The sequence below is a fragment of the Primulina tabacum genome, chromosome 15 (assembly GCF_025594145.1).
Source record: "Primulina tabacum isolate GXHZ01 chromosome 15, ASM2559414v2, whole genome shotgun sequence".
Lineage (NCBI taxonomy): Eukaryota > Viridiplantae > Streptophyta > Magnoliopsida > Lamiales > Gesneriaceae > Primulina > Primulina tabacum.
Window position 1 is genome coordinate 30,374,167 of NC_134564.1, and position 17,008 is coordinate 30,391,174.

At 36.8% G+C, this 17,008-nt stretch overlaps 1 protein-coding gene and 1 long non-coding RNA gene across 2 annotated transcripts in view; both read left to right on the forward strand.

Moving 5' to 3' along the window:
- The window catches only part of LOC142526236 (uncharacterized), a 49,082-nt gene that overhangs the window by 12,933 nt on the left and 19,141 nt on the right, over window positions 1–17,008 (forward strand). The window lies entirely within an intron of this gene.
- On the forward strand, window positions 12,314–16,601 carry LOC142527500 (PITH domain-containing protein At3g04780). Its single transcript, XM_075632319.1, has 8 exons — window positions 12,314–12,445; window positions 12,554–12,640; window positions 12,831–12,954; window positions 15,589–15,637; window positions 15,724–15,781; window positions 15,907–15,953; window positions 16,050–16,127; window positions 16,280–16,601. Exons 1-8 carry the CDS (start codon window positions 12,407–12,409, stop codon window positions 16,326–16,328), a joined length of 531 nt encoding a protein of 176 aa, XP_075488434.1. The 5' UTR covers window positions 12,314–12,406; the 3' UTR covers window positions 16,329–16,601.

Sequence of the window (17,008 nt, forward strand, 5' to 3'; positions counted from 1 at the left end):
AATAATTATTCCTATTTGGTAGAGCGATCGAATCGTGGTGTTTGGGCTGCTGTGCAGTTTAAAATTTTTGAGTTGCACCATTACTACAAGCTATAGCTTTTGATAAAGAGGCAAGCGCTCGGTCCTACAATTGGTATCAGAGCCAAGATCACGGGTCCGATTCCCATTGATTGCAAGGAGTGCAATTATTGGGAGGGAGATTGTTGGGTGCAATAATTGTCCCTACTTGGTAGAGCGATCGAATCGTGGTGCTTGAGCTGCTGTGCGGTTTAATTTAAAAGATTTGAGTTTCACCATTACTACTAGCTATAGCTTTTGGTAAAGCGGCAAGCGCTCGATCCTACAATTGGTATCAGAGCCAAGGTCACGGGTTCCAAAACTTGGTCAATATTTTCGCTTCCAAAACTGCAATACGAACAATATTCAAATGACTATGTATCGGTTTGAAACATGAAATTCATATTTTGTTTGGATGTTCTTTATTTTATTAGTATTTGTTTATGACATATTGTTTTGGATTATATATATTTTTTGTTTTTTATTTTTAAAATTCATATTAATTATATTATCGTATGTATCGACGAAAAAATATGTGAATATTAAGCTTTTAAGGACACCATTTTTTTTTGTTCTTGCCTCATGTCTAAAAAATCTATGTTCTTATGTAGACACATATATTCCAATAAAAAGATGATAATAAAAATAAATCTTAATTTAGTTCAATAAAATAAAACTATGACTTCAAAATAACTTGCACAAAAATAAGAGCAACAAAGTGTGCAATGCCAAAATCTTGGATGCTTCATCCATTCATGGAATTTTGAATAGCAATCAAACTTAATTACAATAAAAAAAAGTATTTTAAATCGATATATAACTACTGATATACAAAAAAAAAAGATATAAAATCTTTATTTAATAACTTATTTGTCGTGTCTATCCATTTTAAGTTGTATAACTGATGTCGATGCACGAACCATTTATATATTATGAATTAATAAAATCTAAACGTGTAATTTTAACTCTAAATTCTGAGCACAACCTATTAAATATACTTTAAAAAATCATGTGAGACCATCTCAATGATCAATTTCTCAAACGAGTCTCCGACCCTACCCAACTCAAAAATATTATTTTTCATTTATGACAAAAATATTATTTTTAACTGATATATTATAATTGTGATTAAAAATTTAAAGTCATTTTAATAAAAAAGTAGTTTTTTTTGTGAGACGATTTCACGGATATATATATATATCCTTTGGTGAAATCGTCTCACAATCCGTTGGTGAAATCATCTCACAAAAAATCTAATTTTTTATTAATATATATATATATATATCCGTGAAATCGTCTCACAAAAAAAACCTACATTTTTTTATTAAAAGGAGCTTTAAATTTTTAATCACAATTATAATATATGAATTGAATGGCTTTGTCTTAGCATGTTACATTGTAGGACCGAGCGCTTGCCGCTTTACCAAAAGTTAGCTAGTAATGATGCAACTCAAATCTTTTAAACCGCACAGCAGCTCAAGCACCACGGTTCGATCGCTCTACCAAGCATGGACAATTATTGCACCCAACAATCAATTTTCTCAACCACTTTTTTATATCGATAACATAACCAAGTCATTTAGTCTTTCTTGTAACGTAGTTGATCAAATATAAGTTTTGAGCAACTTCAACTTGAAAACACTTTTCGCCATTTGCAACTTTTGATGAATCACAAAAATTATGTGAGAACCTGAAATTCCAGCAGTAGCAGCAGCTAGCAAATTTCAGCAGAAGCTAACAATTCCAGCAGCAACTTAGATTTCAGAAGATGGTATTTTTCCAGCAGACAAAATCCAGCAGACAGAATCCAGCAGCAGAAGAGTTCAGTAGCGAGATTCAAGCAGATAGCTACTGGTTCTGCTCAGGACTTGTAACTGAAGCATTTAACATGGAATAAAGGCTGTTAATGGTAGATTATGGTCATTAATTGGAAGGCTAACAGTCAGATTTTGGCCTATAAATAGCACCCTCAATCTCTGAATTGATGTTACCAAAATCTTGAGTTATCACTTGAAATTAGAGCTAAGAGAGTGCATTTTTCGAAGCTGTAAAATCCAGTAGCGAGGCAAGCAGATTTCCAGACTTCAACCGAAAAACTCTAGCAAATTACAGTAAGTGGGCTTATATATAAATATCTTGAAATCCGTTTGATAATTCTGTTTTAAAGTTCAGTTCTGAATGTTTGATTTCTGATATATGATTTTGAAGCACTGAAACTCCCTAGTGAACTAATGGTAGGAATATATATTCTGAACACTTCTGAATTCTGATTCTGATTCTGGCCTCACCCCTTAGAGGAGAGAACATATAGGGGACTGATATCAGTTTAGCCATGAAATTCACTAACGTGCTCAGTGCTTACTAATTGTGATTTCTGTTCTGAAACCTGTGATCTCTGAATTCTGATTACTGTTCTGAAAATATAAGTTTCTGTATATTATTGTATTACTGTTTCTGTTGAGAACGATTTCGAAAACTGAGAGTTATTCCCGCCCCTGCTTACTGAGTGACAACCATATCACTCACCCACCAAACCCATCTCAGATAAGAACGATGGAGAAAAGTTAGAAGAAGAAGAGCATATTCAATTTTGGGGCTGGTGATGAAGATCGTTGATTTCAGTTCTGATTTATATTTTATATCCGCTGCATCTGTTCAGACATTGTATTTCTGGTTTTACATTTCCGCTGTAAAACATTATTAATTGAGTTGTATCAGGCATTGAATATTCAGTATTATGAATAAAAGACTGGTTTCTGAATTCTGTACTTTTGAGGCTTGTTGTTTTCGAATGTGAATTGAGAGCAACGCCGGTGTCAACCAACCCCCGTCCCGGGGCGTGACATTGAAGTGGTATCAGAGCAAACCAGGTTTCATAATCTGGGGAGGAAGAACTAGAAATAATAAGTTCTGATAGACTACTGAAAATAAGTTACGGTAATGCACTACTGAAAAAAAGCTACTGTAATAGACTACTGAAATGAGTAGAAAAAAAAATTTCAGTAGGCAAAAATCAATAGACCAGTAGACCGGAACCAGCAGGTAACAGAAAAACCAAAAGACCGAAAAACAGTAGTATCAGACCAGTAGTCTGAAACTAGAACCAGTAGGTCTGAATGCAGAATACTGGGTCAGTAGACTCGGAATACAGCAGACTGGTTCTAACAGTGCTGGAAAGCAGCAGACAGTGCTGGAAAAGCAGCAGACTGATTGCAGTAGCATCAGAGTTGCAGTAGATAGGGATCTCATTTAGCAGGCGCATGCAGTAGACTTTGCAAATGGCATGGAAGTTGAGGTGTTTTTCGCGCAAACTTCAAACGGCCATAACTTTTGATCCAGGAGGAATTTTTACTATTAAGAGTACGCGTTGGAAAGCTCTCGACGAGGAGAACCTAACTTAGAACCATTCAATCATTTCTGGCACCGCCGAAGAACCCCAAAATCCTTCGTTTAGATAGGGATATCATCATTTCTGTAAAATTTTTCAGATTTTTGAAACTTTGAGGAATTTTCATTTCCAAACGGCTTAGTATTTTTGCACCAAACTTGGTACACTTTATGTTCTTGATGTGAAGGATTTTTAGTAAATTTTTCACTCCATTCTGAGATTGAAAAATTTTTGAGTTATTTTCTTCTACTAAATGTTATAGGCTTACTGATCATATTCATTCCAGTACTTGTCTATAACTTGACTTATAACCTTGAGATCATTTCTGAACCTTCACTCTCATGTTTTGGATGTAGGATATGGCTGACCAGAGTAGCTACATTAAGAGCTTAGAGAGGAAACTAGAAAAACTCAAGGAGCATAACTACTGCCTAGAGCTGGACAAAGACGAGTTAGAGCGTCGAGCAGAACACTTGAGGTGTGATGTTCAATGATATGCTCACTATCTGCATGAAGCAGAAGAGAGGAATAAGAAGACTCAAGAAGAGTTTGAGACCTCTCAAGAGACTGTTGCCGAGTTCATCGAGTTACGTGATACCTTGGTTGAGAAGATCCAAGTGCTTAAGGATCAAAATCACCAACTCGTTCACCAGCATAACCAGTATAGTAAACAGACTGATGCTCATATTCAAGAGCTGCATGACACCGTGGAAGTTCTTAGTGACCAGAATGCAGTTCTGCATGGTCATATTGAACATCTACAAGCAGTAATAGCCAACCAAGATGAACCTGAAGAGGATCCAGAAGAGGAAGAAGAAATTGAAGAGGATCCTATGGAATTGGGATTAGGAGAATTGATAGATTAGACATTCAGTAGTAGTGCTTTGTAATACCACGTGTTCCATTTGCATTTTTGTTTTCATTTTCGAAGATCAGTTATAATTGCACTTTTTTGGGAATCAATAATTTATTTCTATCCATTGGTTTCATATTTAATTTTGAGCAATTACTTAATCATTTTGCTTCCTTTGTTTAGTCTCTATTCTGTCATCAATATTAGAACTTTCATAATTGTAGGAAATGGACGGACGACCTGTGAGAAACAACCGTAACCCTCGTTACAATAACCGCAATGATGAAGATGCACAACAACCACCACCAGCAGTTGGCCTCAGTCAGGTGGACTTGATGGCTATAGCCACGATTGTGGCAACCACGCTACAAGGGTTGGTGAACCCTAATGCTAACCAGCCACTGCCACCACCTCCAGTTCAGAATGGGACTAAGCAGCAATATGAGGCTCTCCGAAGATCAAGAGTCCCAAACTTTGATGGAAGTTCCGATCCCGAGGTCGGACAGAATTGGATGAAGGAGGTGGAGAATCATCTTCGATTACTTGAGGTTCCACATCAAGGTAGATGTTATTACACATTTTCTTGTGGATAAAGCAGCTAAATGGTGGGAAGGAGTCTCACCAGCTATGGTAAGGGCGGGACCTATCACTTGGCAAAGGTTCCGAGAGGCATTTCTGAAGCAGTATTTCCCGACAGCAGTTCGAGTACAGAAGCTGTCAGAATTTGAAAGTTTGGTTCAGGAACCAAACATGACAGTGGTGGAGTATTCATCCAAGTTCCACTCATTGGGAATTTACTCCCCAACCATCATGGGAGACGACGCCTTGAAGATGCATCGCTTCAAGAAAGGATTGAGCCGTATTCAATCTGCCTTTGCCGTTATCGAACCCGATAGTTTTGATGAATTGATGAGAGCCGTCATCAGGGCTGAGAATGACATTAAAAGGCGTGAATGTGAGAACAAACTCAAGCGTCCTCAGCCGAGCCAGTACCAACCGGGCCAGCAATTCAAGAGGCCTAGGTTTTCAAGCAATTAATTTACCAGTGCCACATCCAAAGGAACCACTTTTTCTCAACCAAGCAAAGAAGGAGTCAAGTGCAAAACTTGCGGATTCACACACACCGGTGAATGTCGTAGGAATTCTGGAGCTTGTTTCCATTGTGGAAAGATGGACCATCGCATTGCTCAATGTCCTCTTCCAGATCCAAGGAACGGACCAGCAGGAGGAACAACTCCAAACAAGCCTAAGGAGAACAAGCCAAATGCTCGAGTTTATGCTATCACTCAAGAAGAGGCCGACAACTCAAATAATGTCGTAGTTGGTACCATTCTAATCAATAATATACCTGCTTATGTGTTATTTGATTGTGGTGCTACGCATTCATTCATGTCTAAGAGATTTGCCAAGATGTTAGGAACTAAGCCTGATAACTTAGAAGAACCATATAGAGTAGCAACTCCTGCAAATCGAATTTTAGAAACTCGCACTCTATATCGGGATATTAGTGTTCTCATAGAAGATCAGAACTTCAAGGCAAATCTGATTCAACTAAACATGGTAGAATTCGACGTAATTCTTGGAATGAATTGGTTAGCCAAGAATCATGCTTTAGTAGACTGTCAGGGAAAGACGGTAACTATCCAAGCTTCACACCAAGAGAAACTTTTATTTCATGGCAAGACAAAAGAACGAAAGACTCTTCTTTCTGCTTCTCAAATTTTAAAAGCCATAAAAAGTGGAGAAGAAGTTTACATAGCTATGTTAAGCGAGGTAAAGAAAGAAACCACACTTACGCTAGAAGAGATTCCGGTAGTACAAGAATTCCCGGATGTTTTTCCTGAAGAACTCCCTGGCGAACTTCCCGACCGCGAGGTTGAATTTGAGATTAATTTAGTGCCCAATGCTGCACCAATCTCAAAAGCCCCATACCGAATGGCTCCGGCAGAGTTGAAAGAACTCAAAGAGCAACTTCAAGAATTGTTGGATAAGAAGCAAATCCGACCAAGCGCATCTCCGTGGGGAGCTCCTGTCCTATTTGTAAAGAAGAAGGACGGAAGCTTGAGAATGTGTATTGATTACAGAGAACTGAATAAGATCATTGTCACGCCCCGAAAATCGGGATTGACACCGGCGTTGTTTAACAATCACACAATCGAAACAACAAGCCTTTCGTAGCACAGTATAAACCGAAACAGTTTATATATCATAATTTCCACGAAATAACATTGTCTTACAATAACGAAATCCAACGAAATAGTAAATAATGCGGAAGCGTCTTACAATTCTTTAAATCATAAATTCGAACATAACTACTACTGGTCTCGTGAATCACCATCCCCAGAACTGTTCGGACTCATCTTCCTCAACCTGTTCTTCGGACTTATCTGGGAAGGGTTGTAAGGGGGTGAATATTTTGGGAATACTCAGTAAATGGGGGACTTTGAACACAACATAACCAATTTAATAACATTTTCAAAACATATCATAAACGTACATCATGCTTTTCATAAACGTAACGTAAATTTCATAACATAATAACACTGCGATTTTTCACATTTAACGGTTTACTGACGTCAGTCCCTAAGTTTTAATCCTCTAAGGGGGCGAGGCCATAAAACAGTTTTATCCCACTGTTAAGGGCCATATGTTGGAATTCCACCCATTTTCAGGGAATCCTCACAGTGTCAAACATAAACGTAATAACTTTCGTAAAAACGTATAGACAAAACGACGGTACTCGACCGTATTTTTAAACCACAAAACCGGAACTTTAATGTGCATAAAACAAAATTTAAAACAGCCCACTTACAGTGTTTGGATGTACTTAAAAAAACGTGGATGATTGGCTTCGGGATTTAGATCGCTCCTCGCTCCTTGTCCGGGCAGCGCTTCGGTTCGACTTCTTTGACGATTTTCGGGACGATTTTTGTGCAGTATTTTGGCTAGGGAGAGTTGCTGAATTTTCGAGTTTTTTTCAGCTCTAGGATTTCGAAATTATGTGTGTTGAATGAGTGGGGTTGATGCACTATTTATAGGGGAGGATGGTGGAGCTAAATTTGGCACTAAAATCATACCAAAAATTCATGTCAAATCTCCTAATATTGACTCCAAATATCCTTGCCATTGCTGATGATTTCTCTTCCTAATTCGTGAGATATAAATCCTTGATTTATATGAATATCCGAGATTTTATTTATCTTGTTTCCTTGCATCTTGTATGATATACTAATTTGTAATATTTCCTACCCCAAAATTCGAAATTTGCTTGGCAATAAAGATTTCAACATGGTCATCTTATTCTAATACAATAAAAAGAATCTTATGAGGTCAGGCTACCACCAACATGGCCATCTTATTCTACGGTCTTTTCCAAGCTCGACTTAAGGTCAGGCTACCACCAACTCAAGGTCAAGACGGACGATATTCCGAAGACAGCCTTCCGAACAAGATATGGACATTATGAGTTCATGGTGATGTCGTTCGGATTAACAAATGCTCCGGCAGTATTCATGGATCTCATGAATAGATTGTTTAAACCGTTTCTTGACAAGTTTGTTGTGGTATTCATCGACGACATTCTAGTGTATTCGTCAAGTGAAGAAGACCACAAGGAACATCTTCGTCTCACCCTCCAGACACTGAGAGAAAAGGAACTGTACGCCAAGTTCAAGAAATGCGAATTTTGGCTAGAGAGCGTAACATTCTTGGGATACATAATATCAGCAGCAGGAGTATCTGTGGACCCTAAGAAAGTAGAGGCAATCTCAGATTGGCCTAGGCTAAAGAATGTGACAGAAATTCGAAGCTTTTTGGGACTAGCAGGCTATTATCGAAAATTTGTTGAAGGATTCTCGTCAATAGCCATACCCCTCACCAAGCTCACACAGAAGAACTCTAAATTTCAATGGAGTGAAAAATGTGAGCAAAGCTTTGAGACTTTGAAGAAGAAGCTTACATCCACGCCAGTGTTGGTATTGCCAACTGAAGGCAAAGACTTCACCATCTACAGTGATGCATCTAAAGAAGGTTTAGGTTGTGTACTCATGCAAGAGGGAAGGGTGATCGCATACGCATCAAGGCAGTTGAAGCCGTATGAACAAAATTACCCAACGCATGACCTCGAACTAGCTGCAGTAGTATTCGCACTAAAGATTTGGAGACATTATCTTTATGGAGCCAAGTGTGAGATTTTCACCGATCACCAAAGTCTCAAATATTTGTTCACACAAAAGGAGCTAAATATGAGACAAAGACGATGGATCGAACTCATGAAGGATTACGACTTGACAATAAGCTACCATCCAGGCAAAGCCAACAAGGTAGCAGATGCTTTAAGTCGAAAGAATATGAGTAAGGTGATCCTGACATCACTTTCAGCGCAACCATGTCTTCGAGAGACAATCAAGATAAATCAAGATAGAAATTTCGCTTTGGTGAAACTAAAAGAGCAAGTTAAAGAAGGGAAATCACCAGATTTCGAGATAGATAACAAAGGAATCTCGTGGATGAAAGGACGATTGTGCGTACCAGACATCGATAACCTTCGACAAAAAGTAATGGCTGAGGCACATAAGTCGAAATTTTCGTCCATCCTGGCTGTACCAAGATGTACAGAGATTTGAAGAAAATTTTTTGGTGGAGTGGAATGAAGAAAGACATGGCAATATTTGTTTCCAAGTGTCACGTGTGCCAGCAAGTCAAGGCAGAGCACCAAAGACCTGGAGGACTTCTGCAACCTCTAGAAATTCCAAAATGGAAATGGGAGCATATTTCTATGGATTTCGTAGTGGGTTTACCAAAGACGAGACAAGGTCATGACGGAATATGGGTAATCGTAGATAGACTCACAAAATCTGCGCATTTCTTACCTGTCCGCATGAATTATAATTTGGACAAGCTAGCCACCTTGTACATGAACGAGATCGTGCGATTACATGGAGTACCAGCTAGCATACTATCAGACAGAGATCCTAGATTTACATCTCGATTTTGGAAGAGCTTTCAACAAGCTATGGGGACTAAGGTTACTCTTAGTACGGCATATCACCCTCAAATCGATGGCCAAACAGAGAGGACAATTCAAACTCTAGAAGATATGCTGAGAGCATGTGCTCTAGATTTCAGTGGTAATTGGAGCGAACATCTGCCCTTAATTGAGTTCGCGTAAAATAATAATTACCACATCAGTATTGAAATGGCATCATACGAAGCTCTGTATGGATGAAAGTGTCGATCGCCACTCTATTGGGATAAGGTAGGGGAAAAAGCCATTGTTGGACCCGAAATGATCCAAGAAACAGTTGATAAAGTCACTTTGATCAAGGAGAGATTAAAAGCTGCACAAGATCGACAGAAAAGCTGGGCTGATCAGAAAAGACGACCCGTGGAATTTGAAGTTGGAGAAAAGGCATATGTGAAAGTGTCACCCATGAAGGGTGTAATCCGATTCAATAAGGCTGGGAAACTGAATCCCAGATGCGTCGGACCATTTGAAATTCTTGAGAAAGTGGGAACACTTGCTTATAGATTAGCACTTCAACCCGACATGTCAAGAATCCACAATGTATTCCACGTTTCGCAGCTGAGGAGATATATTTCCGATCCTAGTCATATTCTTGAAGTTGGACCACTGTTGGTTGAGGGAAATTTAAATGAAGGACTGAAATATGAAGAGATTCCAATCCGAATTGTGGATAACAAAGACCAAGTACTGAGGCGACGAACTATTCCATATGTCAAAGTACAATGGTCCAACCATACCGAAAGAGAAGCTACTTGGGAGTTGGAAGAAAAGATGCGAGCACAATACCCTTATCCATTTGAAGATCATGCATAGCCAAGTTTCGAGGACGAAACTTCTCATAAGGAGGGAGAGATGTGAGAACCTGAAATTCCTGCGGTAGCAGCAGCTAGCAAATTTCAGCAGAAGCTAACAATTCCAGCAGCAACTTAGATTTCAAAAGATGGTATTTTTTCCAGCAGACAAAATCCAGCAGACAGAATCCAGCAGCAAAAGAGTTCAGTAGCGAGATTCAAGCAGATAGCTACTGGTTCTGATCAGGACTTGTAACTGAAGCATTTAACATGAAATAAAGGCTGTTAATGATAGATTATGGTCATTAATTGGAAGGCTAACAGTCAGATTTTGGCCTATAAATAGCACCCTCAATCTCTGAATTAATGTTACCAAAATCTTGAGTTATCACTTGAAATTAGAGTTAAGAGAGTGCATTTTTCGAAGCTGTAAAATCCAGTAGCGAGGCAAGCAGATTTCCAGACTTCAGCCGAAAAACTCTAAGAAATTACAGTAAGTGGGCTTATATATAAATATCTTGAAATCCGTTTGATAATTCTGTTTTAAAGTTCAGTTCTGTATGTTTGATTTCTGATATATGATTTTGAAGCACTGAAACTCCATAGTGAACTAATGGTAGGGATATATATTCTGAACACTTCTGAATTCTGATTCTGATTCTGGCCTCACCCCTTAGAGGAGAGAACATATAGGGGACTGATATCAGTTTAGCCATGAAATTCACTAACGTGCTCAGTGCTTACTAATTGTGATTTCTGTTCTGAAACCTGTGATCTCTGAATTCTGATTACTGTTCTGAAAATATAAGTTTCTGTATATTATTGTATTACTGTTTCTGTTGAGAACGATTTCGAAAACTGAGAGTTATTCCCGCCCCTGCTTACTGAGTGACAACCATATCACTCACCCACCAAACCCATCTCAGATAAGAACGATGGAGAAAAGTTAGAAGAAGAAGAGCATATTCAATTTTGGGGCTGGTGATGAAGATCGTTGATTTCAGTTCTGATTTATATTTTATATCCGCTGCATCTGTTCAGACATTGTATTTCTGGTTTTACATTTCCGCTGTAAAACATTATTAATTGAGTTGTATCAGACATTGAATATTCAGTATTATGAATAAAAGACTGGTTTCTGAATTCTGTACTTTTGAGGCTTGTTGTTTTCGAATGTGAATTTGAGAGTAACGCCGGTGTCAACCAACCCCCGTCCCGGGGCGTGACAAATTATGTGACCAATTATTAGAAAATCGTCTGAATTGGAACGATGGACAGAAAAATCAAGTGATAACAGGCTTGTTCGTTGTAGAATAGTATATGATTTGTATTTTGACGGGAAGCAACAAGTGTGATATTTCAGATTGATTATCTATTATTATTTAATGTTAAGGGGTGACATTAAAAAAAGATATTATTTATGAGATGAACTCATGTATTAACTATATTACACTATACTAGCTAGTAAAAAAATGGGTGCTCCCAAAATTTGGAAGCGACTCAGATTTTATATTACATGTCTGAGCCTGCATAAGAAATGCTGTTATTTTTGCATTCATGTCAACTGTTATATTTTTGATAATTTATTATATTTAAAAAATATTTTCGTCCCCCAATTCGATTTTCTGGCTTCCTTCTTCCTTGAACCAACTCAAATTAGTTCAGGTAGAAAGAACCATACCATATTCCCATTTAATGTACCCAAACCCATCCCAAGTATGATATATTTAGGTCAGATCTTTTTCTTACTATTTTCGGTTTGTTTCAACCTACCCGTGCAGGCACTGCCTGCACGGGCAATGAACGGCCCGGATCACTCCACATGAGTGATCCGGGCCCACTTCCCTGTAAAAAAATAAAAAAAATTGGCTCGAAAAAATCCGAGCCGTTGGATCGACCCCTGCAGGCAGTGCCCGCAGGGGTAGGGTCGACCGAACCACTGTTTTCCAACCGCATTTCCTATTGGGTCCTAGTGTTATAAAATAATATATGATTTTATATATATATTTTTTGATTTTTTTTAAATTAATAACAATTCCATTCAGAAGCAAAGATAAAATTTACTATTGTTATCCTAGTGTTATTTTAAATCATATAAATATTTTTTATATAATATTTTAATAATAAATTATATAAAATAATATTATGATACGATATTATACTTAGTAAATTGTACGTGTAAAATACAAGTAATTTAGATAATTTATATAGACTCGTAAAAATCCAAATGCTTTGATAATCCATCGGAAACGGAGAACCCTCGTTTCATACAAGCGCCCAAAGAATCGGCCATGTCTGTCGAATCAGTATCTGTAGTCCCAAGAAGCCAAGTACGCTCCCGTTTCCGTTTTTTTTCCTTCTCTTCTCTTGTGGATTTGTTTTTCATATTTATGCATCTGTGATTTGATTCTACTTTGTTGATGCGCATGTATCTGTAGATTGATTTGCTGGATTTTGTTGATTGGTCTGGTGTTGAATGCCTAAATCAAAGCGGCAGCCACTCTCTTCCAAATGCTCTGAAGCAGGTGATTTACTCTCTAGATTTCTTCAGAAAATTTAGGGTTTTTAATCGTTTAGTGAATCTTATTTTAGATGATATAACTAGTGATGCGGGGAGATAGCGCGGCGGTGGCATTTGTTGAATTAGAGATTAATCTAATCTATGTTTTTTTATTAGAGTCTCTGAATACTGATTGATTCAATTTTGCGAGTCAGGGTTATAGAGAAGATGATGATTTGAATTTGGAAAGCGATGCAGATGAGCAGCTATTGATTTATATTCCTTTTTTGCAAGTTATTAAACTGCATTCTGTTGTCATTAAAGGGCCGGAGGAAGAAGGTGACTGATTTATTTCTTGCATTCAAACTCATTGTGTGTTGTATTGATTAAGGCACATTAGTTACCCGCTTACAGTTTTTTTATTTTCTGGTACAATGTATTATATTTTTTGGCAGTCACCCACTATGTTTTTTGGTTCTCTCATGCATTTGACGACATCATTTTGACGTGAGATTTTGCGGGAATTTTGGTTTTTATTGGGTTTGGCATGGAAAAATACGACGTTAGATGGAGTTGGATTGCAAATTCCGAACAGTGAAAATCATCAGGAAATAATTGGAGCTAGTATAGCTAGTATGATGGGTACTATTTACTAAGTAGGTAGGTGGGCAATGTAGAGAGAGGAACATATGGATTTATTTTAGCATTGCAAGGGCCAAGGAGACAAGAGTCCGTTAATCAAAGAAGATGAAACTATGAAAGTATTGGTTTGCATCATGGACATAGCAGGAAGGTATCCCATTTGGTCTAATGTTAATTGGATGACACTCATAATAGCTTAAGAGGTTTGTACCTGTAAGGATACAGATTTAAATTGATAATGGACAAAGGTTCGTTGTCTGTTCAAAGTTTGATGGAGGAGACACGACCAAATTACGCGCGATATTGTCAATCAGTCTTCGATTTTGTTTCCTTGTATGCGGTCGTAGCCGGTGTTGTGATTTGGTTAGGATCTATGCATCCCTTTTGGTTTGTAACTTTTTTAGCTAGTTTATTTTTTTGCTTTCTCTCTCAACTATCTGCATAATATTGTAGCTTGTTGATGGGAAAAATGCAAAATAGTGATAATAATAATAGTAGTTGTAGTAGTAATAATAATAAAAATAATAATAACAGAAAACATGTTTCTTCTCAACAGTGTGCCCGGTATTAATATCTCTTAGTATTGTTTGAAAATTTTCAGAATAATTTACTTGTCATGCTTAGCAATGCAAGATCTGGTTTGAATAGATTTACGACTAGTAGCTGAAGCCTGAAGGATGTCCTATCCTCTGTATATACAACTGTATTGTTAGCAATGGATATCGTTTCTCGAAAAGATGTTAGCTAATCAGTTCAAATAGTTCTTATGGAAAAAAAACACCAAGATTCCTAGACATTGTTGGGTTAGATAATCAAGAAAAATTTGCTCTTATTGGAGAGATTTACACAGTACGAGCCCTACTCTCTTGTCAGCTATGGTTCTTACAGCGATTTGACGCAAAGAAAATAATTTTCAACGTAGTTGTCTAGAAGAGGAGAGTCATGTAGACCTAGGGCCGAACCTTTTATGAGGCCAAGGAGGCTACCCCCTCAGGGCCCGGTACTTGAGGGAGTCCGAAATATATATTTTGAGTTGATGACCTACTGAAATAATTTTTTTTTGCTCAATATCAAATAAAAAGAAGAGTGATTTGAATATTTTTTTGTTTATAATTGATCAAAATCGATCTTTTCTTCAAGTTCGGTTTGAACAATTTAGACAATATCAAGAGACTTTCGGGCATTTGTTGAGTTTAAAGAAGTTAACGAGTTAGTCTTTAACTAGCTTGATAAAGTATTGTACATAGTTTCAATAATTTTTTAAGATGCTACAATGTTTGGGAAAAATGAATGATTTATTCTCAAATACTTATATACTTATATTGCCTATAAGATTTTGTTATCCATCCTAGTATCAGTTGCATAAGCAGAAAGAAACTTATCGAAGTTGAAGTTAATAAACATTTATTTTTAATCAAAAATGTCACAAAATAGACTAAATGAGCTAGCTATGTTGTTGATTGATAAAGAAATAATCTGAAAACTGGATTATACAAATTTGATATATTTTTTCTTCTAAACTATCTAGACGACTATTATTTATGTAAATATTTCACATATTTATTGACTTGTTTTTTTTATGTAATATACTGTTTCTTGTGTGTTTATGTATTATTTATTATTTTTATTATTTGTTAACTGAATTTTAGCATTATTTATAGCAACAAGAGAACCCATATTTAAATTTTCGCTTTTGGCTTCATCGAACACAGTTATGGCTCTGTAGACCGTCCAGCTAACCAATGATCTTAATTACAGATTCAGAGAATCTAGAACATACATGTGCAAAATACATAGGAAGTATATGAAATGTTGGTTGATAGGCTTTGCTACTAATCCTACACTCACTCTGACATAACCCATGCAGTCAGTGTGGCTTGTCAATTCATGCAATAATCCTGGGATGTTCATCTACTAGTTGTTTTTAGGATCTCGAACTATCTAGCCATTAGTACTATTTTCCAAGCTGGAGATGGACAGTAGTTGTTCACTACCTCGAGAATTTAGTGCCAGAAAATTTGGTATATGCATATTCATGATTTTCCATTTATGAAAGACCCAACTCCTATAGTTTTGTGTAGTGTATGTATCTTGTTTTTGTTTGCCAACATTCAATGCTTGTTTTCTTGGGTGAAATCACTCTTGTGTTGTTTCTGTTGAAGCTGGGATCAAAATCAATCTTTTCGTCTCAAAGTTTGACATTTTGTTATTTATCTGGCTACGTTAGAAATTCTGATATTTTCAACTTGAATGCTGTTTTATTTGAGTCTCTGTAGATAACCGATGGACAAAGTTTTGATCCAGAATCTGAGTATGAGTGTTATTTTCCAGGTCCCAAGACTGTGAAGCTTTTTGCTAACAGGGAGCACATGGGCTTCAGGTGATATTTAATGATCAATCTTTTGTGCACTAGTGTTTCGTCCGCTGTAAATGAATCATATCTAATTAGGTTAATAAATGATGCAGTAATGTTAACGATTTTCCCCCAAGTGACTCGGCTGTTTTATCCACAGAAAACCTGGAGGTACGCTATTGTGCTTGTATGGTTCATTTTAATTCATGAGAAAAAGATTACCTAGCTCATGTAGTAATATAACTGGTAAGTATTGTTTATTGAAGCAACATGCCTAATATGCCTAATCATTGCAGGGAAAACCAGTGATTGTGAAATACGTCAAGTTTCAAAATGTCCGAAGGTATATTTGCGGTCTTTGTGTGCCCCTTTACTTATTAACAATTGTTGTTTCATATCTAAAAGAAAGTGAGCCCGTTGTTAATTGTGCCTGAAACAGCTTGACAATTTTCATTGAAGAAAATCAATCTGGTTCAGAAATTACAAAAATCCAAAAGATTGTTCTCTATGGAACTACGTAAGTTTCTTGTTGTCTTTCTGGTTCAGAAATTGCAAAAATCCAAAAGATTGTTCTCTCTTCAAATTTACATCATCTCAAAATCAGCGGAGTTGGTCGAATTATGCCTAGTTTTCTTTGATTGTTCACATGCTATTTTTGTCATGTTGCAGGGTTGAAACAACAGATATGAAAGGTTTGAAGAAGATCGAGGATCACTGACCCCGTCGCCTTCAAAGAGAAGCTAATATCGTTGTATTTGCAAGCATTTCAATATATTCTCGTTCGGTCAACCGGAAGAGAGGACTATAAGTATACGTCAAAGGGAAATTTATATTGCCTTTGAGTATGGCTACTGTTATTTTTATGTTGGTCCAACTTTGCACATCAGAAGTTTACTTTGACATGTATTCGTGTTATGGTAGCATTGATACGTTCCAGTTTCAGCATTTCTGTTATTCAGTCAATAATCAATTTCAAATACAAATTTGTCCATATTGTTTCAATCATTTGAAATCTATGACTTCAACAAAAAAATCCTCAAAATTTATAGATGAATAATTATAGAATTTAGGGTTGAATATCTTTTTGTAGGTGTTACCCATTATAGTTAATTGATTATTTAATTATTTATTTATGTTTTTCGATTCCACTAACTGCTTTTGTTTTAAAAAATTTAATTTAATCTGTTTATATTCGTTTTTTGTAAGAAAAAATAGGCTATATCAGATCATATTTGTGAAATCTTGGAGGAGTCGGTTAATTCTGTTTGGAAAAGTTCGACTTGGTTGCAAACGCTATCTGTGGTAGAATTAGTTGCATGTCTTAATTTGCTCATAATGATAAACATTATAATTACAAAATTTATTTAGTAAATCAAGACGAAGACAAAAACTTTCCAA

Coding starts and splice junctions, on each gene's coding strand:
- LOC142527500 (XM_075632319.1), top strand. CDS start 12,407: ATGTCTGTCGAATCAGTATCTGTAGTCCCAAGAAGCCAA. Junction 12,641..12,830: donor TTCCAAATGCTCTGAAGCAG/GTGATTTACTCT, acceptor TTTGCGAGTCAG/GGTTATAGAGAAGATGATGA. Junction 12,955..15,588: donor TAAAGGGCCGGAGGAAGAAG/GTGACTGATTTA, acceptor GTTATTTTCCAG/GTCCCAAGACTGTGAAGCTT.